At 38.3% G+C, this 25,076-nt stretch overlaps 2 protein-coding genes and 1 long non-coding RNA gene across 21 annotated transcripts in view; 2 read left to right on the top strand and 1 right to left on the bottom strand.

Moving 5' to 3' along the window:
• Positions 1 to 108: 108 nt before the first annotated feature.
• Positions 109 to 10,848, bottom strand: LOC136753366 (lysosomal amino acid transporter 1 homolog). Of its 2 annotated transcripts, none has more exons than XM_066709399.1 (7): positions 10,633 to 10,848; positions 9,320 to 9,449; positions 8,526 to 8,613; positions 5,310 to 5,425; positions 4,437 to 4,532; positions 4,083 to 4,268; positions 109 to 3,746 (listed from the first exon to the last, which is right to left on the bottom strand). In XM_066709399.1, the coding sequence occupies exons 1-7, from the start codon at positions 10,839 to 10,841 to the stop codon at positions 3,633 to 3,635; spliced, it is 939 nt and encodes a 312-aa protein (XP_066565496.1). In that variant the 5' UTR covers positions 10,842 to 10,848; the 3' UTR covers positions 109 to 3,632. The 2 variants fall into 2 exon arrangements, with proteins under 2 accessions (XP_066565496.1, XP_066565497.1); XM_066709400.1 differs by having other exon boundaries at positions 109 to 3,757.
• On the top strand, positions 10,845 to 12,592 carry LOC136753367 (uncharacterized). Of its 2 annotated transcripts, XR_010817419.1 has the most exons (4): positions 10,896 to 10,986; positions 11,390 to 11,489; positions 12,016 to 12,132; positions 12,207 to 12,592. It is a non-coding gene; the product is annotated as an uncharacterized LOC136753367 (long non-coding RNA). The 2 variants fall into 2 exon arrangements; XR_010817420.1 differs by lacking the exon at positions 11,390 to 11,489 and having other exon boundaries at positions 10,845 to 10,986.
• A 4,449-nt stretch (positions 12,593 to 17,041) lies between these two features.
• veph1 (ventricular zone expressed PH domain-containing 1) overlaps positions 17,042 to 25,076 on the top strand; it is a 57,142-nt gene continuing 49,107 nt past the window's right edge. For 2 of the 17 annotated variants that reach the window (XM_066709401.1, XM_066709418.1), the window contains exons 1-2: positions 20,433 to 20,576; positions 21,578 to 23,922. The gene's annotated coding sequence lies outside the window, so the exon portion shown is untranslated. Of the gene's footprint in view, positions 17,065 to 18,848; positions 18,926 to 20,432; positions 20,577 to 21,577; positions 23,923 to 25,076 lie in introns of those variants that run through there. The other 15 variants (XM_066709402.1, XM_066709404.1, XM_066709406.1 and 12 more) reach the window with 15 other exon arrangements.

The following is a 25,076-nucleotide window of genomic DNA, read 5'->3' on the forward strand; positions in this document are numbered from 1 at the left end:
GTTCGAGTTCACCTCATCAGGCTGTTTAAAGTTTAGTCGTTACTGCTCATATAAAAGACAGGATAATGATAATGTGGCTAAACAGACAAAAACATGTTCACACACACAGATTTTTATATTGCACTTTATTAGATTAAGTTAACAAGTACTTTAATAACAACTGCAACTTTGGGGTTTGAATGCAAGACAGTTCGCAGAAAACAATCATGACCCAAGGGTTACAACATTACACCTACAAAATAACTCCCTCCCAAAGTATACATCGATTTTGATTCCTGGTCTTTTAAAGTACAATATGCAGTAGCTCAGGTACGTAAACATTATCCAACCCTTCTTTTTCAAGTTGCAGAGCACGAACAAAAATACAACACACCGATGATAGCGACTGCAAGAAAATGCCAAGCACAAGATGGAGCAGACACAAACATATTGGTCTCTTGGTACAGGGCCTGATGCAGGAGGTCAATAGTCTGACATTTATACCAGTGGTGTGAATATTATGTTGGAATATTGGGCACTTTCTGGGGCATGTTCACTTAAACCTGGCAGTGAACGATTAGTTTTATTAACTGCATTTAATGAGAATCAAGAAAGTAAAGACAAAAACAAAGGCGCAAAAAGGTGGATCTCTCTCATCCAATGGATTGAACTCTGGGGGAATGAGGAAAGGGGAGCTGGGAGGTTAAGACTGAAAAGCTACATGAATTACAACAGGGAGAAAAAGCTATTTATTAAATTGTAACTAAATAGCTTTACGTTAACAGAAATAAATAACTCATATTACTACAGTATATATTAAATATATTAAACCATTTCACATTTCCATGATCTGTTAGTGTATGGCACATTTGAGATTAATATCTTCTGATTCACTTGCAAAAGACATGAGTGATGTAAACTGGAGTTAAGGCATCAAATAAATGTAAGGGGCGGAGAAAAAGGAAGACTGATTTCACATTAAAGTCTTGGAGTGGCAAATATCACACAGAACTACCGGGTTCTACAAATGGGAGTGCAATTTGCATCACATTAACTTCATGGCAATGACTGGAAGTGAGGTAGTAAACTCTGTGGATATTAACATATTGAATAATGCAGAAAAAATAATAAGGCACAATGACAATGTATCTTGGAAAACAAATTCACTAGTGAATTAAAACTAAAATTAAAATTCCATTTGTAAACAGCCTACAAATGGCAGCAACAAAAAAAACCATGTTGAAATGATTCAATAGGTATTAAGACACAATAAAAACATGAACATTAGATTAATCTTATTTCAGATTATTGTTCTCTGACATGTACAGGGTCACATGTAGTCGTTAAACATGACACTCAATATCAGTCCATGATTGTTAAGTTTTCAAGTGCAAAGGTTTTTCTGTCATTACATTGGCAAAACCGACCATATAAAAATACTGTAAAAAACATTAAAGTATGCAGTTTCATACAAAATGCACTGGTACCAAAGCAGCAATTTTAATGTTACTAGTATATTTATGTGTGCTTACCAAAACTAGAACAAACAACAGTATGGTCATATGAAATCAGCTGGTTTAGCAGGAATGTTAGATGATAAACAGAGTTTTATTTTTCTATAAATAATAGATGTTTTAGAAAGACACAAATATGATCTAATCTGACCATGAGAAGCAGAAGATGAAGTTAGGTTGCAGCTGCAATCCTGGTAGTTTGACATAGAAAATATCTCTGACAGGGGCAATGGGACATTGCATCATGAAATGAACTTACTACAAAGCTGCCGATTGGCCCCTCACCCTGCCTCTGTTAATCTACACAGCACACAAGATTCACTTCCTCTCTTGCTACAGCTCGATGGGCCTGTGGAGTTACCTAGTGTAATGGGGCTCATTCAGCATAATGAGCATGTTACAAGTGATGTAACCCGACAGTGAAATCAATACAGTAGAATACACTACTGGGTGGAATTGCTGCGGTGCGGAGCGCTCAGAGGGGCGTCCGTGGTGTGCGGTTTGGATCCCGAGCAGGGAGCACCGACTGCACCGGCTACACTCGCAAAGTCAGGAGTTATTTTCTCTTTCAGATAAACAAGGTTGCAATAGCAACCTAACTTTCTTTCAAGTCAAAAATAGTTGCCAAAGGGACAATGGGATACCATGTTCCGAAGCAATAGCTTCAATCAGAGCTGAGGCCTTAAAGTGGCTCCAGCAGTTCAAAAGAACCAAACACAGGTGCTCCCATGCAATGTGCCACCAGCCTGTCACAGAACCCTAGCTCCATGGCAGCCAAACGACCAATCAGTCTGATGGATGCTCTCAGTACGGTCCATGTAGCACTGCACCGGGCAAAGCAGATGTAAACACTGCCTGCACTTCCTTGACTTAACACAAGGGAGGTGATGGAAACAATAGAAACTACAGATTCACTGTAGAGCGATGCCAGGCAAGGAGACCTGCTGTGTGGCTAATCTCGAACATTTAGCATTGGGATCGCTAAGGCCTGCTGGAGTAACAGTACTCTCTAGTGTTGAAAGAAAAATACCCTGAAACAAAAGGGAGATTTCAATGATAACAATGGTAACAGAAAACTAAACTAACAGATTAAGCTGCAGAATTGCAGCCACAAAAGGCAGCAAAAATACATATTATAATTTAAATAATGACTAAGAATGATCAAATGCCTTGATATGGGCAGTTTTCAGCTTTCCGATTCAATGGACAAGGCGAAACAGGGCCTAAAGAAAGAAGAATAGAATAGAAAACATGTCCTCTCAGAGCTTCTCCCCAAATTGTGCAAGTGAAAACAGAAAGTGCAGCTGACCAGAGGCAGCGGGAAGGTTCATCTGTGACGCATCTTCCAAGGGTCTACTGGCTGCTTTATGATCAGTTTTCAGCACTTCCTGTTCCGTGATGCAATGTCCCATAGCCCCTTTAGGAGCTATTTTTTTTTTAATTTAAAGAGAACTAAAACTATATATATATATAAAACCTATATCATTTAGTACCGTATACGTACATACTTATGCGTGACAAAGTTTCACGAACCTTTCTATTTTTAATCTTTTTGCAAGTAAAAACATTTAAAAGTCCAAACTTGAAAACATAAATTTATACATGGTAGACAGTTACTTGTAACTAGTGTTTATAGTTCAGGTTTATTCTTGAAATTATTCAGAATCGACGTGATTAATAATAGTCACTTTCTATCTGCTACCAGTACCAGACTACCAGTAATCTGCAGAAAACTTGGCTTTCTTGTGTACACTGAAGTAGCCAATAGCGTAGAAAGTGCACCAAATATAACCAGTTATATTCAGTGGCACTTATAAATTGTTATGCAAGTATTTGCTTTTGCGAGGACTGTAGTCATTTGGCGATTTCCACAGCAATTATTACCAATGAAAATATTTACGTATACGGTATAATAAATACATGTGTTTGAATTCGAATTTTAAATCAAGTATTTGAAGTAAGCTTTACTTAAACAGTCAGATTAACAAATTCAAATTGTTTCTTTCCTTAAATAAAGAATGTTTAACACCGGAAAATGACTTAAATAACACAACCTCCCTTGAAAGTATACATTTACATTTAGTATCCTAAGCTTGGAACTTCAAAACATTAAAACCATAGATCATACATGCTTCATCTTCAAAGGTCTTCATCCTCACACAGCAAAGGTTCCACTTCTGGAATTTTCTTCAGGGCCAGTAGGTTCAATTCAGTGCATCTGTGTTTTCGATACAAGATGAACTGGGCTGAGATCTATAGTCATTCTTGTGAAGGAAATGAATATGCTGTTTTCTTGGGGTCTGTCTTCCTGAGACCTACAATGCTACTGCAAAAAATTAAATGGTTACATGATGTGTAGTACTAATATTACTATTTTCAACGACAAACTTTTTCACAGAAGTCTGCCCACGACCTAATTTCCCAATACACTGTACAGGAGCCCATTGTCAATGTCATCCGAGACGCTGAAAAGCTTTATAAAAACTTCAGCTGAAACTCTTGCACTATCCTACATGGTTTCACAGGAAAGGTTACATTATTCAAAAGTGTATGGTTTAACCAAGTGAATCATTTCAAGTAAAAGGATACAAAGAAATCAAGGAATAGCACTCCAAGGCTTCCGATGAGCCAGGCCAGGTGGTTGAGGATGAAGACGCTCTTTGAACTCTTCAAAGCTGGCAGGATCACAATAAGGCTTAACCCATACGTTCCATTGCCCAGCATAGCCAGTGCAAACAGCAAGTATGAAGTTCCTTCTGTCGACTGCCTTTTAAACTACAAAATAAAAGCAAGCAAATCATGGGAAGTCATTACAAAGACCACAAAGACATGCAATGCAAATCAATAGGTATAATTCTATTTTTAATCATTTGGGCACTGATATATTTTGGGGTTTTACGTAGAAGTTTAAACAGAAAAAGATAAAAAGCATGCAAAACTTACATTTTTATATAGCTGTGGAAATCGTGATGAGAGGTAGAATATGGAAGACAAGTAGCCAAACGCGTAGCCCGAAATCTCCAACACATTTACAGAATTCTGTTCAGAGTGAAATCCAATAGTCATTTAGGGGCAACCTCTTCCACACCAGGCTTGTGCTTCTACTTTAATAATATTTAGTACATTTCTACGTGCAGAAAACAAAGCATGTTTTCTGTCTAAAAGGGAATTATAGTCTTTGATAATTCTTGTACAATGATAAATTACAATCTGTGATTACAATTCCGACTGGTAACTTTGTCCACATTTTCCTGATGTTAACCCTACGCAATAAAACCTAAACAGTTCGGTGGCTGGCTTTGTAGTTCAGGGGAGCTGTATCTTCAATCCAAGGTTAATTGTTGGGGGAAAAAGTCCTCTGAGAGTTGGGTTGGCCTGCATGAAGTAAAGTCCTGCAAGGGATGCTGACAGCAAAAGCCAGGTACTAATTTGTCTTCTAATCTATATAGCAGTGATAATGAAATACACTTCACCCTGGCCACAGTTCTGTAGTGGAATGACCCTCAAGCGGCCATTGCTGAGCCTTCATATGGTTAATCAAAGGAAAGTGTATCCTGCCAACACAATACTAGGTTAACACTATAAGCCTTTCATATCACAATGCAACAGTACTGAGAATGTTGATGCATGGAGATGACTGAGAGCGGATTGTTTTTTTGTGAACACTACAATAAAAATATAAACAGAAAACAGGTTACCTTTCCATCCTAGGTTTCATAAAAGTAGTTTACCACTCTGATTTTTATCAGTATAGACACATTTAATATGATTACAGTGCCGACATGTCTAATGTGATTACAATTCAGTAATACTTACCGACTGGGAATTTAACATCTGTGTATTGTCATCCTCCATCAGTTTCGGAAGCACTAAGCAAACTACTGTAATCACCCCACACCAGATTAGGCACAACCATTTCAGCACAGGGTTTTCTGAAAAAGTCAAACACCTTAACTGTAAAATCGTAAGCAAACATCTTAAAGCCTAAAAATAGATAATTTAATGTATAAATAATTTGATTAGTATCCAATACATTGTGAAAAGATAATACCTTACACGTTCTGTTGTTTAAATTTAGGTGGGTGAATAGCTGTGCTGAATATGAAAAACAAAAAACAAGGCTAGAAACAGCTGAACTCATAGATGATAGAGACGCTGTATTTGAATAAATAAATACAAAAAAAAAAAAAGCTGATGTGAAACACTTTTTTGCTCTCCTATTAAGATCAATCAATTGGGTATATATTAGGCCTAGCTTCAAATTGTGCTGAGGTTCAAGACTGTCATTAGGGCTTAAAATGGTGTAGGTAATCTATTGACGTAGAACAATAGTGTATAGGGTAAAGTATCACAGTTCAGAATAAAGATACCAACCAATTAGAACTAATTAGTTAATTGAATTAAATTGGGCTATGCAGATTTATATAAACATTCAGATTTGAAGAATTGCAAATGCAAAAACAGAACCCTGTAATAACATATACATACATATTATATACATATATATATTATATACACGCACACATACATATACATATATATATATATATATATATATATATATATATATATATATATATATACACTCACCTAAAGGATTATTAGGAACACCATACTAATACTGTGTTTGACCCCCTTTCGCCTTCAGAACTGCCTTAATTCTACGTGGCATTGATTCAACAAGGTGCTGAAAGCATTCTTTAGAAATGTTGGCCCATATTGATAGGATAGCATCTTGCAGTTGATGGAGATTTGTGGGATGCACATCCAGGGCACGAAGCTCCCGTTCCACCACATCCCAAAGATGCTCTATTGGGTTGAGATCTGGTGACTGTGGGGGCCAGTTTAGTACAGTGAACTCATTGTCATGTTCAAGAAACCAATTTGAAATGATTCGACCTTTGTGACATGGTGCATTATCCTGCTGGAAGTAGCCATCAGAGGATGGGTACATGGTGGTCATAAAGGGATGGACATGGTCAGAAACAATGCTCAGGTAGGCCGTGGCATTTAAACGATGCCCAATTGGCACTAAGGGGCCTAAAGTGTGCCAAGAAAACATCCCCCACACCATTACACCACCACCACCAGCCTGCACAGTGGTAACAAGGCATGATGGATCCATGTTCTCATTCTGTTTACGCCAAATTCTGACTCTACCATCTGAATGTCTCAACAGAAATCCAGACTCATCAGACCAGGCAAGTTGCTCTTCTATCAGCTTGAATCAGTCGGCCCATTCTCCTCTGACCTCTAGCATCAACAAGGCATTTTCGCCCACAGCACTGCCGCATACTGGATGTTTTTCCCTTTTCACACCATTCTTTGTAAACCCTAGAAATGGTTGTGCGTGAAAATCCCAGTAACTGAGCAGATTGTGAAATACTCAGACCGGCCCGTCTGGCACCAACAACCATGCCACGCTCAAAATTGCTTAAATCACCTTTCTTTCCCATTCAGACATTCAGTTTGGAGTTCAGGAGATTGTCTTGACCAGGACCACACCCCTAAATGCATTGAAGCAACTGCCATGTGATTGGTTGGTTAGATAATTGCATTAATGAGAAATTGAACAGGTGTTCCTAATAATCCTTTAGGTGAGTGTATATATATATACATATATATATACATATATATATATATATATACATATATATATATATATATATATATAGATAAGAATCTTCACTCCGACAATCTCACTGGAGACTGCTAGCAGAGATAGGAAAGCGACATGACAGGGTTTCAAACCAAACAGACAATAGAGTGCTCTGACAGCTGGGAATTCTCGCTATCAATCACACATTACTTTTGCCAATTTCACAGCAGAGGCTACAACGCAATTAGATCACAATGTGTTCAGAAGGGGAACTTTGAGAATCTCTCCACAATCTATCAGTGAGCATTCAGGGAAGAATGAGTTTCACATTGCTACACTGATTCTCAGTAGTTTTGGTCATCCAAACTTTACTGTTATTTAATTTACAACTTGAAAATAGAATCACACAGAATTGTGCCAATTCATTTTGCTCCACCTTTGCTTAGCTTGCTACTAGATTTACTTATTATTTACAGGAAATAAAAACTGTTGAGGACATCTCAGGGCCAAAATAAGGAGAGTTAATGTATGGAGAAATGAAACAACTGAAGTCTGAAAATTCTGTGCTACAACAATGGCCTTCCTCCCTGACACCCCCTTCAATTATTAAAGATGCATCTTTTTGGAATATTTAGTCCGCACTGAAAAATACATGTAGAATTTTTTATTTTTTAAGAATTCTGAAAAGAAAATAATTAAATTACAATTTGAAACATGCACATGAACAATAACTATACCATGACCTTACTGTTCTAGACAAAAACAAAAGGGGAATATTGTAGTTATGTTCAAGCTGAACATTGGGAAATGCCACAAAATGCAAGTTGGAGATTTCTGTAACTTCATCTTGGCCCCTTGTGGATAAGTGTACTGTAAAGCAAACAAAAGCAGTATACAATCTGTGGGAGTCAGTAGAACGGGACTGCTTCATTACAAAGATGTGTGGAAGAGCAGAATCAAACTGAAAACTGTATGAGTGGCATGTTGGTCCTGCAGGGTAGATCAGTGGCTCTTGTACAGAGAAGTCTTACACAGGGAAGACAATAGAGCTCCCACAGTGATACAGTTACAGCAGTCAGTCCAGGAAACTGAGAATTATTTATTGTGTTTGTTGTTCTTAAGCTTGTACCTCCAAGAACAAATGATAATTATTTTTCAATTCTGACTGCACCATGGTAACTCTATACCTTATGGGTGAGGCATGCTTGTGGTGTTTAAAAAAATAAAATCAACTTCTCAGTTTAGGTAATCTATGAGGAACAAAGCCAGATACAATTGTTGTTGCTCCTGCTCCATTTTGTGCTTTGTGTTTTTTGTCTGCTGTTGTATTATCTCTGTCAGGCCAATATGACAGGGCAAATATTCCAATTCTTTAAATATGTTCAATACAAAGTAAATGCATTCAATAGAACAGAAATGAGAACTTCTCTTACTTTGGCTCTTCTTATTCTTCCATTTGTAATACAGAAACTGGGAGATGAGAATTACATCAGTGAAGATATAAAATACTGCTGTTACAATCTGAAAGAAAGAAAGAAAGAAGGAAAGAAAAAAACTTACTGAATTTCAAGATGACAAAGAGCCTATAATTACATTTTGGCAACACAGTCCAAATTGTCTCATTCATTACACAGCACATTGTATATAATTTGTTTAGCCTTCGTGTTAATTTATTGATTAGGCAAGATTTCAGTTAAATGCAGGATATAGTTTGTCATTAGCTTTCCACAAGCGAATCATCATGCATATTTAAATTAAACAACGTTAGTGATAATCATATGCAAATATGCTTTGTATAATTACAGTAGTTATCGAGGTCTTCTTGGAAACAGTCTACAGTATAACATTTCCTTTACATACAAGTTCACCAGTTACACGTACACAGTGGTACACTATCAGAAGCTGGACCTGTCAATATAGGTATAGTATGCATATCAGACCTGTTACCAATCTACTGTAATTAATACTTTTTCAAAAGGACTATCAAGCTTGTGCTTTTCAAAGACAGAACATGCTTCAGCTGGCATTGACGATTCTGCAGCCATTTGCACCACCTGCTGTTGAGCTTCAGAAATACAGTAACTTGAGGATTGTATGTGGGCTGTACAGTACAGTAGCTCTACAGTATCCCTGCTACTGGGAAAACCATAACTTTTAATTGTTGTGTTGTTTTTTTCACTGACCGATGATCACTAACCACATTACCATGGTCTCAATTATAAATTACCTGAATTGGCAGCTGGTTGGTTAAATAGCACCCTGCAAAGTTGCTGAGGTCTCCACTTAGCAGAAACAGCAGAAACCCCATGGAAACAGCCTGCTCCACTTTACCATGCCTGTAGGCCTCATAAACTTGACTACAGAGAAAACAGGACAAAAACACAATGGAAAGTATTATTTTCAGCTTTTACAGCCACTATCCATAGTTTTATACCATTAAAACTCATTCTCTAAGAGTAAGAATGAGGGTTCTTAATGTCAATACTAAATCAACTCTTGCAATTCCATCCAATTAAGCCTTTAACCTAAAGCAACATCATTGCTGCATAAAAAAGCATTTAATGGGCTGGAATAAAGGTGTTGAGGCTATGCACTAAATGCACCGATCAGCCATAACATTATGACCACCTGCCTAATATTGTGTAGGTCCCCCTTTTGCCACCAAAACAGCCCTGACCCGTCGAGGCATGGACTCCACTAGACCTCTGAAGGTGTGCTGTGGTATCTGGCACCAAGACGTTAGCAGCAGATCCTTAAGTCATGTAAGTTGCGAGGTGGGGCCTCCATGGATCGGACTTGTTTGTCCAGCACATCCCACAGATGCTCAATTAGATTGAGATCTGGAGAATTTGGAGGCCAAGTCAACACCTTGAACTCGTGATTCATCGGACCAGGCCACCTTCTTCCATTGCTCCGTGGTCCAGTTCTGATGTGGACAGGGGTCAGCATGGGCACCCTAACTGGTCTGCGACTACGCAGCCCCATACACAACAAACTGCGATGCACTGTGTGTTCTGACACCTTTCTATCAGAACCAGCATTCACTTTTTCAGCAATTTGAGCTACAGTAGCTCGTCTGTTGGATCGGACCACACGGGCCAGCCTTCGCTCCCCACGTGCATCAATGAGCCTTGGCCGCCCATGACCCATGTCGCCGGTTCACCGCTTTTCCTTCCTTGGACCACTTTTGATAGGTACTGACCACTGCAGACCGGGAACACCCCACAAGAGCTGCAGTTTTGGAGATGCTCTGACCCAGTCGTCTAGCCATCACAATTTGGCCCTTGTCAAAGTCGCTCAGATCCTTACGCTTGCCCATTTTTCCTGCTTCTATCAACTCTGAGGACAAAATGTTCTCTTGCTGCCTAATATATCCCACCCACTGACAGGTGCCATGATAACGAGATTATCAGTGTTATTCACTTCACCTGTCAGTGGTCATAATGTTATGGCTGATCGGTGTATTTTAACACAATGGATGTGTGATGTTGATTTGCCAGGAGACATGTGTCCCAGCATCGATGTTGTTGCAGCACTTACGGTAAAGTTGACAAGAGAAAGCAGAGCATTGACAGCAGTCCTATGACCACACTGCAGTACTCCCAGATGTTGTCCACGCACTCCTGGAACACGTACAGGATCCACGGCGTGCCGTTCACGCACAGCCTCTGCCCGGCGCCGCCCGGAAATGACGCATTATCGAAGACGTGGTTCGGGGAGAACTTCTCGTGGTACCGGCCATACGCCATTGACACGCCTTTGACTGCGAGTGCAACTGAGAATAACTGGGCTTCAAATCTGGGCTGTGAAACACGTCTCTGCCGTCTCTTTTTTAAGTCAACTTCTTAAGCACCGGGCTTAACTAGTCCTGCCTGAGCTGGTGTCATTTATCAGGTCTGTCAGAGGAGGGAGGGAGGGAGAGGGAGAGAGAGAGAGAGAGAAGTTGTGGGGAGCGTGTAAGTCATGTCAGCGGACCACTGAACCCACTTTAAAAAGCATTACAGGTTAAAAGCAATTGCAAACACATACAAAATAAAAATCAATTACAGCGTTTCTGAATCAACCTCCACAACGATGCAAATACACCACGCCAGATTAGTGCTTATTCAAATAAAGGAGCAAGATTGACAATATCCGATTTAACTAGCTTTGCATCTTCTAAGCACAGTTATCTGACCTGTACGGAATGCCACGTTGAATTTGAATGGCAATCATGTAGGTTTCACTAGTGCCCACAAGTAACCGGGCAGTAACACAGGATCTGACAAAGAAACCATCAGCCTGTATTTGTCAACAGACTGGCCGATTCCCGCACCTTCCCGAGTGCTGAATGCTCCTCTTTCGTCTCGTCTTGCAGTGGCAATCCATCCCTCCACGGCCGATGCGATATTTATGTGGTAATACAATATTTAATCACAAAGCGACTCATAGTAGCTTTTTTCAAATGTGTTCGTCTCCGGAATAACCACCCCAAGAAAAAAATCATACCGCTTCACTTCCGCCTTCACTCAATCCACCAAAGATCGTCTAAGTGTGAATGCAACTTTGTTCCACTAAAAGCAAATTATTTTTAAATAGCGCCACCTACTGCGTGAGGTGGTAGGATGTATACAGGAGGGGTAACCTGTGTTGTCGTTATTATCCCCACAGTTTTTACACTACAGTCTTATTTCGTAGGTTAATTTAGATTTTCCTTACTGTTCCTCCCAGTGTCAGGACTCTGCTTACGTGGAACCTGTGAGGAAAAATAATCATTATAAGCAACGCCTTTGTTACCTTTAAAACAAACAGAAAACACTGCTGTTCCCCAAATGCTTAAAGGGTGCAAACAAAGTAATCCCTGCAAACAAAAGCCAGAGTGTGACTAAGTAATACTCATAATGTAAGCGACTCACCTCACTGTTAACCTTATGGCTTCTGCAGACTCTTCGGCAAAACCTCTTCCATGCATTGGGAGTCTTCTCCTCTCCAGCAGTTGTCTCGGCCTCTTTGCCACTCGGCTCTGCACAGATTGGCTGAGATTGTGAGGCATCTGGACAGGTGAGTATGGCATCCTGCTCTGCCTGAGAGGAAGCTTCTGACCTCGTCATCTTCACTTCCCACTTCTTCTTCAGTTAACCAGGAGCTGCAGCCACCATCTCAGCCGGTGCCTTGTGAATCCCCACCATTTTCTGAGGCAGGATTTGTGGATAGATAACCCAGAGATTGTTCTCATGAACCATGAGTTCAAAAATGAACTCTTCAGTCTGCTCCAGTCTTCAACAAGCACTGGAAATCTCTCCACTTAATTCCATGAACCTGTGAACTGCATTGGATTGCTGTCTTCTGTATCGATCTGCCAAGATGTAAGCTTTAAATGTAAGATGCATGTAAATTCAAATGCAAATCTGAAGAATGGTACAAATCAACATCCATAGTTAAATCAACTAACTCTGTGATGCAATTAATGGAATGTTTTTAAATACAATAATAAGTAAATAAAGATACTATATCTGACTGATTGAAGTGCTGATTCCAGTTCAATGTATGCGTGCTCCAGCATGGATTCGCTGTCTTCCTCCTTCTCATGACTAGAGGAAACAGAATGTGGGAGGATGGGTGTGATGTTAGAAACTTATGGAAACATTAACTCATTTGAAACTGATCTAATTCTCCTATTTCAATGATGAAGTTACATTTACACTACAAACGAGAAGTTAAGTTCATAAAACTTGTTATTGAGTATATAAGATTTATCGGTTAAAAGATCATTTACACAATAGTTTTACAGGAGCTGCCAAAACACTGCTTCAGATCTTTATTATAAATGATAAATCATGTATTTCAAAGGTTTATAGATAATTTATACATTTAATTATGAATGGTTCTTAACTGTTTTATAAACTATTTACTAATCAATTATTAATGACACCTTATGAACTGCTAAAGTTATGTCTATTTATACTAAGTTACAGAGGTTCCTCAGAGTCAAACAGAAACTCGATAGTAACTTCACATTGAGGCTCTGTCTCTGCAGTATTCATTGAGGTGTCCTTCAGAAGTCTTGTAGCACTTAATGAAAAATGAGCAAATAACTTTCTCTGCTTATACTAGAGCCAAGAAACATCACAAGACAACTTGTTGTTTTTCTTGTTCATTTTTATATATGGCTTACTTTTGTTATAGTTTGGGTCCTTTAGTTTAAATTGAGAGTAAACTCCCTGATACCCCAAAGAGAACAGCTGCTGCCAGTGAGGTTCTTGCTTGGCTTCCCCCCTAGCCTTGTATTACACCTGTTCTTGTTTCTTTTTTGCATATGAAGGTAGGGTTTACAAGCAGTAGGAAGAAATACTAAGGAGGGGAGAGCAAGTTGTGTGTGTTTGTGCTAATGTCTTGGATGCAGGGAGGCTGTGTGACCAGACAGCAGCTGGGGTTTAGGGGCACAAGTGAGCCAGAAGGTGCCAAACTGGGGTACCCCATAATGGAGAAATGGACTGAACTTTTGGGGGAGTGTATAGTGCAGCCAACTGGAGAGATTCAGCCGATGTTGCCAGAATTAAAATGCCCTAGTAGCTCAAAATAAATACAATTCTTGCCAGCCCAATCCAAACCAGCCCAATACATCTTATATTATGACAAACCCAAAGTAAATATATGTGCTTTCCACCCTCCACTTTATTTATATAAACCCACTCCAATAATTTAATGTATTTTTTATTTTGGAACTATTAGAAATAACAGCACTCAAAATGTACAAAATCAAAAAACAGAAAAAGTTCATCCTGTATTACAGGTGTGTGGGGGAAGAATATAATGTAGAAATATAGAGATCCTGTCCGCACACTGTTTTTAGAAAAGGACAAAGTCCACAAGAAAATATATTTGAACTGAAACTACATTTAATTTATTTTCAGAATCATGTCTAAAGTGCAAAAGTGTTCAAAAGTGCTCAAGTGAAAATAGCAGCAAACGTTTAAACTTTTAGGCTTTCATCAATGCTTATCCACATAATTGTATTAAAATAACATCAGCAGCCCCCCTCTAACGTCCATATACCAAGTAATGTATCCAATGTGAAGTAATCACTTTGCTTAACATGTGGCAATATGATACAACTATCAATTTCAGTGCACAATACTTCTGAATTGTAACTTCATTATATCGTCACACCTTGGGGGGTTGCCATGATGCCAGGCTGTTTAAATAGGTGGGGCCTCATGAAATAGACACAGGAACAGGGAGTATATGGTAAAGTAAGTGCGGGTTTATTTATAGTGCCAAACAAAATTAAACCCTTGTTAAGCCTCACTACACAGTAAAAAATCCCTCTCTAAACATCAATCTAATCACAACAAACAAGTAAAAAATCACAAATAAAAATGCTTTACCCACTTTGTTCTCCTGTACACACATACATATATATACAGTGACTCACAAAAGTATTCACCATGTTACAACATTAAATCAGAATGGATTTATTCGGGAGTTTTTGCCACTGATCAACACAGAAAATGTCCATAATATCAAAGTGAAAAATTGTTCTAAATTAATTAGAAATACAAAACAGAAAATCCTTGAATGTATAAGTAATCACCCCCTTTGCTATGACACACCTGACTGAGCTGTGGTGAAACCAATTGTCTTTAGAAGTCATGTAATTAATTGAGTCCACCTCAATTAAGATGTGTCACATGATTTTAGGTTAAATACACCCTGTCTCTGGGACGCCTGCTTTTATGCAGGAACTCAGCCAATCAGGGGTGTCGTGTGTCAGGCGCTTCCATAGCATGATTCATCCTCCCATGCTGGCCATGTAGCACTACTCCTAGCACTATGCTACAATATTCTTATATTTATGTGATTTTTTGCTTGTTATCTTATTTTAATTTACTTGAATAAACTGTTCAAATCAGATCAAACATTTACAAAGTTGAAAAGGCAACAAATTGTCCTAAGCACCATATTTAAAATGTTATATTAAAATATAAATTGAGCTTAAATAATGTCCAACTATAGTTTTCCTCTCGTCAGTATCCATCATTTACTAACAAAAAATGTATCAATAAATACAAAATAATGTTTTGAATGGTGGAATAAAATGTAAATAATATTTCATACTAGTATAATAGTTGAAGACGGAGTATAATAATAATAATAATAATAATAATAATAATAATAATAATAATAATAATAATACAACCCTAATTCCAAAAAAGGTGGGACAGTATGGAAAATGTAAAAAAAAAAAAAAATGAAAATTCAATTCACCCTGTACTATATTGAAAACACATTATTAACACATTATTTGATGTTTTACTTTGTGATTTTAATTTATTTTTGAAAATATACACTCATTTCAAATCTGATAACTGCAACACACTCCAAAAAAGTTGGGACAGTCGACTGTTTACCACTGTGTAACATCACCTTTTCTTTTAATAACACTTATTAAGCGTTTGGGCACTGAAGACACCAGTTGGTTAAGTTTAGCAAGCTGAATTTTCCCCCATTCATCCATTATGCATTTCTTCAACTGCGCATCTGTACAGGGCCTTCGTTGCCTTATTCTGCGCTTCATAATGTGCCACACATTCTCAATGGGAGACGGGTCAGGACTGCAGGCAGGCCATGCTAGCACCCGCACTCTGCTTACACAACCATGCGCTTGTAATCCGGGCAGAATGTGGTTTGGCGTTGTCCTGCTGGAAAATGCAGGGACGTCCCTGGAAAAGACGACGTCTGGATGGCAGCATATGTTGCTCCAAAATGTGTACATATCTTTCTGCATTAATGGTGCCCTCACAGATGTGCAAGTTACCCATGCCATGGGCACTGACACACCCCCATACCATGACAGATGCTGGCTTTTGGACCTGACGCTGATAACAGCTTGGATGGTCCTTTTCCTCTTTGGCCTGGAGAACACGATGGCTCTTTGTCCAAAAACTATTTGAAATGTTGATTCGTCAGACCACAAAACTTGATTCCACTGTGCTACTGTCCATCTCAGATGAGACCGAGCCCAGAGAAGTCGGCGGCACTTCTGGACAGTGTGGATGAATTGGCATCTGCTTTGCACAGTAAAGCCTTAACTTGCATCTGTGGATGCAGCGGCGAATGGTGTTGACTGACAAAGGTTTACCAAAGTATTCCCGAGCCCATGTCAGGATATCCATTACAGACTCATGATGGTTTTTAAGACAGTGACGTCTGAGGGATTGGAGATCACGAGCATTCAGAAGTGGTTTTCGGCCTTGCCCTTTACGCACTGAGATTTGACCGGATTCCTTGAATCTTTTAATTTTATTGTGCACTGCAGAAGGTGAAATGCCCAAAATCCTACCGATTCGTCTTTGGGGAATGTTGTTCTCAAAGTGTTGGATTATTTGCTGACGCATCTGTTGGCAGATTGGCGAGCCTCGACCCATCCTTGCTCTTGAAGGACTAGGCCTTTTTGGAGGCTCCTTATATACTATGATTACACGATTACCTCAACTGTTTCACATCACCTTCTTATTTCAACTTGTCACATCGCTATTAGTCCTAAATTGCCCCTGTCCCGACTTTTATGGAACGTGTTGCATGCATCAATTTCAAAATAAACATTTACCTTGCAGTTGATTAGGTAAAACATCAAATACCTTGTCTTTATAGGTTTTTTGTTTAAATACAAGTCAAAGTACATTTACAAATCACTCCTCTTTGTTTTTATTAGCATTTTCCATACTGTCCCAACTTTTTCAGAATTGAGATTGTAATAATAATAATAATAATAATAATAATAATAATAATAATAACAACACACAAATTAAAACACCTGTTACATCAAATAGCTGAAACTCACACAGTACACGAGGTGGCGCTCTTTGCTCGGTGCTGTTCAGTGTAATTACTGTAGCAGCAACTTTGAACTGGACAGGACACTCTCGCTTTTTTCTTCGTCATTTCCAACCTGTCAAGAAATTGCTTTACAAACCTACAGAGACGACCGTAGTAAGTACAATAAGAATAACTGCTTTGTTATTAGCGCTGTGTTGTTGTAATCTGCAGTATATTAGCTGTGTAGTGCCGTTTCGCCGAAAGTACAACCTAAATGTGTTTATTTTTTTACGTATTATATGTGAAATTATAATTCTGTATAATTCTATCCTATATTTATATGTATATGCATTTCTCTTGTTTGGTATAGGTAATTTAAAGTTGATAAAACATGGTACAACAAAATGGTTTTCGCAATTCAACTGTTTCACTATAGATTATTTCCTAATAGAATTATTATTATTATTATTATTATTATTATTATTATTATTATTATTATTATTATTATCTGCATTATTTCCATATTTTGCTTTGTTTTCCATTAATTATCAATGAAATTGTTGTTGTAGTTGTTGTTTGCATCAACTGGATCTTTTCACTTCTTCCAAAATGCTCTCTGAAAACCATAGGCACCTCTGAAACGTCTCCAACCTTTAAAATAAATATTGAAACTATTTTGGATATGTGGAAACGTGTTAATGTTGCTGTTCTTTGTATGCTGTGACCTGTTTTTCGTGCAGTTTGATTATTTTTTTTCAAATTATAATATTCAAAATTAGATCAAATAAATTGTACAAAAGGTCCTGCAAATACCACAGTTGATATAATGCCAGATTTGCTCCATACATAATAATAGACAAGAGCTATAACCTGCACCAAACAGTTTGGATGGTGTGCTGCTGGTGGCCATTTTTTCAGGTTGCCAATCGTTTGTAATAAACCTGCATCATAGTCTGGCAGGAACATACCATTCTCAGCTATTTGTTACCTTATTTCTCTTTTAATATACTTGATTATCTTGATTATGCTTATTTCATAATGTAAGTATATGATGCAGAAAAGTTAAACACGTTGATAGAAAAATGTGAAACATCCTAAAAGAACATTTTAAATTTAATAGAACAATTTAGACCGTTCATAATAATTTTCTTTACTCCTGCTCTCCAGGTTTTCAAAAGAAAAGTTTTGCTTTCCCTCAGAGCAGCGTGTGAGGTGAGAGAAGGATATACTAACATGTTTTCTGGTCTCAGTCATTGCTCCCAGAATCTCAATCATAATCAATATTCACCTGTCTGCAGTAGCAGAGACACAACCCAAACTTGTGTTAGTTGTGAACAAGGGCTTTATTATGACACAATTAGCCTTTACCCCCAAGATTCCTACTGCCTCCCCACCCCCCACCTTGTGACTTATTTTCATAATGTCACTCATGTTTTAGCAGATAACCCCTATCTGTTACTTATAAATAGAGAGCCTCTCTAATCTATTGCATTCTTCAGATATTTGATTTAGCCACAGCGAGAGATTAAGCAGAATCTAGCAAAATGTCCGGAATCTGGCAAGAGAGTAATACCAACAAAAAGAAACAAAAAAAAAAAGTATGTGTGTGACCCCCTTTGAGGATAAGAGAAATATTTCTAATTTTTAATACTAACATGCCGAAGGTCTCTATGAGACTGTGGTGCTAGTTGAAAGTTTGCCCCTCAGGGCTCCCTACATTGTTGTACTTGTTTCTTTCACAGGCTCTCTCAGCACAAAGATGCAGTGTTACTGCCTTAGTTTCAAAGCAGCCCTGCATAAAAATGCAGTCTGGTTTAGACACTGGGCCTATCAAAAGATTTATTGAGAAGAAGTCCCATTGATTGTCAGGCACATGGAAACCCTAGGAACGCTGTTAGCGATCGCTCTGTAATTATTGTCTCTATGGGGCTGTGTGGGAGAGACTCTGGGATGAAGGCACTTGGATCTCGTCATTTCTTTTAAGAGATATTAGTACCTCATCTGTTTTCTGTTTTACATCTAGAAGCCGCATGATGTAAGTCTGCTTTTTTGTGGTCGTGAAGTCTGTGCATGCATTGACAGATTAAGTGCACGTTGGCACAGATAATGCAGATCAACTGTAGTATTTCATGACTTTTAACATACACAGCGAAAGCATTCTATCTTGTTTTTTCTCGGCTTATATGAAGACTTGCTTAGGGAATGTGCTTTGTTTGTTCAGTTTTTTTTAATACTTATTATCTTGTATGTAAAGAGTAAATGTGTCTAGAGATTTTCAACATTTTCTGCCATCTGAAATTTCAGAACAATGTTTCGTGGTTGTGGAGAAAAAGTGCCTGGAAAAATACTAATGTTTTCATAAAAATATAATGTTGCCTTAGGTAGCACATTCATTAACCGCAGGGATTAGTGATCCTTCCCAAGATGCTCATTGGCAGGGTGTTTAATAAATTCTATCCCATGAAGTGAGCTGCAGGAACTTTCTAGCACAGAAAAAATGTAATTGAGAGCACAGCGAGAGACTTGTAGGAAGAATGGGCATGTATATACCACCAATAACCACATTTGGTGGCCAAAATGTAGGACCAGTTTAATTTTGAATGATGTTTGAGAGTTCTTTATGACATATTTATATGCAGAAATGCTGTGAGCTATGCATGGCATATTTTATTTGCTGTCATGCCTTTGTTTCATAATAAGATGCTCACAGTTGGTTTGGTTATCCCACAGAGTTTGACCTATTTTCTAATAACAGCTGTTTCATAAAATGGAAGCATACCATTTTAGTGTTTTCACAAGAATTAAGTATTAAAAGGCAAATCAAATATAATAAGTAATATGAGAACTTAAAGGACTGAGCATGCAAACGGATGTTGTTTTTTGAGTAGTGACAAAAACTCCATAATATACATGTTGATAATTCTTTAGGACAGAATCCTAAAAAATAAAATTCTGCTTTTTAATTTAACAAAATGATGAGAGCTGTTCAGTGTCAGCCAAGTTTTTCCAAGACCACTCTGCAGTCATAATAAATGTGTGTCTGGAATATAGTTGCAGTACTCTGGGGGAAAAAATATATTAACATACCACTCCAATCCCAAAACTAAAAACCTTTAGAAGAAACTCTGTTTCTATCTCAGATTGTGATAAAATATACTTAAATTGCAAATGGGAAAGGGAGGCCTAAATGGAAATGATAGCTTATGAGTGATACAAAAGACCACTGTTTTCCTTCTCTCAGCCCTCATTCATGAAGCGAGGAGTGGCCTAAAGAACGTGGGGTCTCTATATTAACCTAGCTCTACACATGACTAAGCCTTTTAAATGTTTTTGTTCCAGGCTTCACAGAGTTTAATTCAGGTTTCAGGCCACTCGATTCTGGTCCAGTCTGGTCACCTGACTGGTGGTCTGCCTAAAACTTGGTTATTAGGTCGACCTCTCTTTTTTCTTTTTTTCCTTTTTTTTTTTTAATAGTCTGCATTCCTCAGATTCTTAAACCGTACGTCTGTGATTAATAGTAACTAGTTCATTGTTGCAACACTTGAATTCCATAGCGTTTCACACCTTATCACTTCTGGATAAAACAGTGTGTAATAATTCAGTGGTACCAGAAGCATGGGATATCAAATATGAGGCCGGATGAAGTGGTTATAGTTACCAGAAGCTCTCGTGGAACAAAGAGGCAGGTAACAAAAAAAAGAATGCATGTTGAACTTGCTATGGATATATACGTTGCTCAAGTTTAGGACCATGAAAGTGATCTTATCCAAACATTAAGAGCCGCAGCAGCTCTTAATTTTGGGATAAGATCACTTTCACGTATATCCATAGCAAGTATCACCACAAGAGCACATCTGTAAAGACAGTGTGTGTGGGTGTCAGCTGAAGAGCTGCTAATAACAGATATACAGTATATGCTCGGTTGTTAAATAACACTATGCTATCAACAGAGGAAATACTTGGAACACATATCAAGGGAGTTCCTCGCATTACAGATGCTTTTCACAAACAAATATGCAATGTCACTCTAATTGTCTCTCTCTGACGGTGATTTAGTGTAAAGTGCAGGGCTCTTTAAACTCTGTAACTCTAATCTGGTGGCAACGTGCAATAAATATAGCTGTAGACTAGAGCATTGTTCCTGCCAACCCAGGGCAGTTTTACATATGTGTCAGAACCAGCTGCCTCTAGTTGTTCCATAGCAGGATTATTTACAGTTCACTAAAGGAATCGGTGATAAATCTTGGTGGATGTGTTCGGCCGTGTCAGTGATGGCCAGTGATGATGTTGTGAAAGTATGCGGGGAACTTTAGGGGTGTAATGAAAACTATACATTTTTCATGCCACAATGTAAAAAAACATGTACAAAATGTAGAAAAAGATGTGAAAAGGTCTGAAGCACTGCAGTGTTCGTTTGAAAATGGTCCATCACATATTAATAGATTTCTGTGCTGTTTTGTCTGAAAATAAGCTACTGAAACATGTTTAGCACTGAGCAGTCGCAGTTGATGCTGGGATATGATATTATAAAGCAGTGTTGGTTTCCACATATTCACTGAATACCCCTCTGGTTTTTGTTGCGTTTAAGATTAAGACTCTTATTTTGCAGAACACAAAACTATAATTTGTCTCTGAAATCCAGACAGTGGTGTCCTACAGATGGTGTTTACACTTCTTTTCCCAACAGGTTACCTTCACAGCTGGCAAAAAACACATCATTCTCCCTGTCAGGTAGGCCCTCCTTTACCCATAGGTGTTACAGTACAGTCAGCCAACAGTTTGTGAACACTCCAAATGTCTGCCCATTACTGGCTTAAGCAAATGAGAACCTGCTAAATAGCCACAGCCGTTTCATATTTTTAAAATGAGTGCTGCTTGAAGCGTTGAGATGGTTACAGAAGCATCACATGTCGAATAAATGAAGAGCTAGCAGACACAATATGTTTTGCCATTCACATGTTTTTTTTAAAGCAGTAACTTGATCTACACCGATCATTTTCTTTCGTGACGTAACAACAGCCTTATTCAGTAGCATGTTAAGTAGCCTGTTGACCACATCCTGGGGCAGTTAGCTGTGTAGACATGATTGGCCAATGGGACTGTGGGCACTTGGGCGCTCACCTTATGCCCTCTGCACAGGGGGCCACTGCATTTGGACCCTGCTAAGCATGTAGCTGCAATCCACATCTCAGGGCTTTTCTATGTTTCCACCTACCAAAGAACTCAAAGCAATTTTCACTGTACTAATTGAAAGATCTAATATTATATATAATAATATAATATCACATTACTATTATTATCTTTGTAGGTTTAGCTTGTTATTTGTGATGATTATTTTAAAAACTAGCCATTATTTTTTCATACCAATCCATGGGAGCTGTGTGAGTGTGTGTGTTCATGCCGTGTGTCTCCTGACAGCTTGACAAGTGCGGTGCTGCTGCACCGTGGTGTGACCTGTCTGTGGCATGGCTGTGGCCTACATTGTTTGCACGACAGCTTTACCCCTGTGGTGCCCTCTGCCCCATTTAATGGACACATTTCCTGGCTTGGAGACGTTTAAATTGATTTTTCTGTCACTTCTCAAGCTGGAGCCAAACACGAGGACCAAAGGCTTAAGAACTAGCAAAACCCTGGAATTCAAGCAGCAATCCCCCATCCCCAGGAGGGAGAATAAAAACATTCTCTATTTATTTATGAACTGTCAACTTTCAGAGGTTTTATTCCATGAGAGAAAATATTTGAAGGTCTCTGGCAGTGGCTTTGGAGCACCTAAGCACTGTTAACACAACCAACAGTTTTAAGCTATTCAGATTTACAAACAATGGAAGTAGTGACATTTAGTTTTTTTATATAACCACAAAAAGAGCAGCAGTAGAATTATTAATAATGAAACACATGCACAATGGGAAGCCTTCTACAGGGGGGATGGCTACTTCCTTCCAGTAAAGGAACTGGCAGCTTTTTAATCATTCAAGAACTCTGTGTGTACTGGGAGATGTGCGGATGGTCGGACAAAGATGTTTTTAACACAGAGTACTGGGGATGAAATGAACTTGGTGGTAACAGGTAAACCAATAAATGTTTGCGGTAAAAGTTCACTTGATGAAGTAGTCGCAGCCTTTAATTTAATGGCTTCTCTGTCAGTTACTAAATCGCAGTGCACCGCTGGTAAAGCACACAATACTGTGTTTGTAATGCCTGAGTTCTTTGTAAAGTTTAAGGATATTTCTGGAGCGCAGTAACAGCTTCAAGCATGTGGATGCTCATATATGAAGTGACATTTTCAAATGGCAGAGGAGGCCTTCTCAGCGACTCTGGGAGAACACTGGGTTTTTAACTGAGTACCAGTGGGAGGAGGTCAAAGCAGGTTTGTGATGGGACTTACAGTTATTTATCAATGCATTCTGGCATATTTGCTCTATTGGGACATGTATTTCCATTTTACAAAGTGTTTAATGCTGTTTATAACAGAGCCTACAGGAAAAAGGCAGAGTAATTGTCAAATGAAGTGGAAGAAATGTTTTTGATGATATAAATGCACTGTATTGGAATATTTTATTTAGGTCAGGCTAGGTATTGAATAGTGCCTTTGGACAGAAGATGTAAAATCATTTATAGCTGTACATTTGGACAGCCTACAAAAGGATTTAACAGAGTTTGTTGCTTTTACCAATTAGTCTTTATTATGTAGAGGGGTATATATATATAGATGACATGGACAACAGAAGCTTTAGATCGAAGTGGATCGATATAGGCTGATGGTGATGTGATATATATATATTATTTTTGTGATTAATGGCATCCTTTGGGTTTTCTGCTTTTAATGACTTTTATTTTTAACTATTTGCTTTGTTATGTGTGTATTGCAATGCTTATGTGTGTGTTGTTTGACATATCCACACCAGCAAAAGAATTGGAATGACAATAGAGTGGATTCTGAAGAACGTTCCACACAGGGTTCTCCGCAGACAGGGACACTTCCCAGGAGATCAGGTTCTCTATATCCAGCTCTCTTGCTCCCCTGACTTGACGGTACGCGATGCCGTCCTATGGGGCTCAGTGAAAGAGACACGCCATTGGTAATGACTTCAAGGCAAACAGCAATGCACTGAAGTCATCGGCACTGTCTCCATCACATGCATGCATTAAACAGTGCTCACATGGGCCGCAGTGGGCCATTTCAATGTGTACGAGCAAATACGTTTGAATAGTTTAGTTTCCCCACAATACGTCAGCATCTCTGGTGGAAATGTCAGCTGTTTTCAGCACCAGGTCCTGTGCAATGCTCTTGTTTTGCATACTCAATACTGTGAAGATTGTGTTGCGGGGCACTGTTATTTTTGAAACGGCACCCAGATTAAAATTCAAAATAAGGAACAAGAACTCTGAGTGCCTGGAGAGAGCACTGTAAATGGTTAATGTTTGTTACTTAGAGAGCAGCTTCATTTTGGGTTTTGTCTGTAGAGTAGTTAAGACTTTTTGTGCCTTGTAATATTGATCTACACATGACTGGCTAATACCAAAAAGTACTACGTACATTTTATTTTTGGCAAAACAGGTAAAAACACACATTTCTGCTACACATTTGTTTTAATCGATTACATATAACATGAAGAAAAAGGTTTAAAACATCACTGATTAACAGAGCTTTACTAACCCTACACTGAAGGACAACAGAAAAGATATACTGTTGTAGACAGGTAGCACACGTTTTAGTAGGGCTATCTGATTTGTTCATACAATAAGTAAGGCTTTGCTTTCAGTGTGTTTCTGTGAGAAAAAGAAAACATTAAATTAAATATTATACTATATTTAGTCTGGTTGGGACAAAACTAATGCCTTTATGGTGAAAAATGTTGATTTGCCAGACCTTGTACAATTTTCAAGCTAACAGATAACAGGATAATACAGGAGTCTATCAGTTTAACTTATATACTATATATTGCAATTGCATCTCAGAAACAAGCAATGTCTGTGCGATTTCTTACTTAGTCACTTGTTATAAAATAATCAAACTAAAAATGAAAACATTAAACTCTCAACACTGTAGTCAAAAAAAGACACTAAAAACACCCCAACTTTGACATAAAATTCAGAACTTCTTGCACAAAGTCAGTGTACAGGACTTTATGAAGTGGCTCACAGATTATTACTTAGATTAGCCAATGAGCAGAAACAAAAGTGCA

Source organism: Amia ocellicauda, chromosome 7 (assembly GCF_036373705.1).
Source record: "Amia ocellicauda isolate fAmiCal2 chromosome 7, fAmiCal2.hap1, whole genome shotgun sequence".
Classification (NCBI taxonomy): domain Eukaryota; kingdom Metazoa; phylum Chordata; class Actinopteri; order Amiiformes; family Amiidae; genus Amia; species Amia ocellicauda.

What these genes read in the sequence shown, in the direction of transcription:
- LOC136753366 (XM_066709399.1), bottom strand. Translation starts at nt 10,841, where the DNA reads ATGGCGTATGGCCGGTACCACGAGAAGTTCTCCCCGAACCACGTCTTC. An exon ending in CCAACCAGCTGCCAATTCAG is followed by an intron (nt 8,614 to 9,319) that starts GTAATTTATAAT and finishes TCTTTCTTTCAG; the next exon opens with ATTGTAACAGCAGTATTTTA. An exon ending in TTCCACAGCTATATAAAAAT is followed by an intron (nt 4,269 to 4,436) that starts GTAAGTTTTGCA and finishes TTTATTTTGTAG; the next exon opens with TTTAAAAGGCAGTCGACAGA.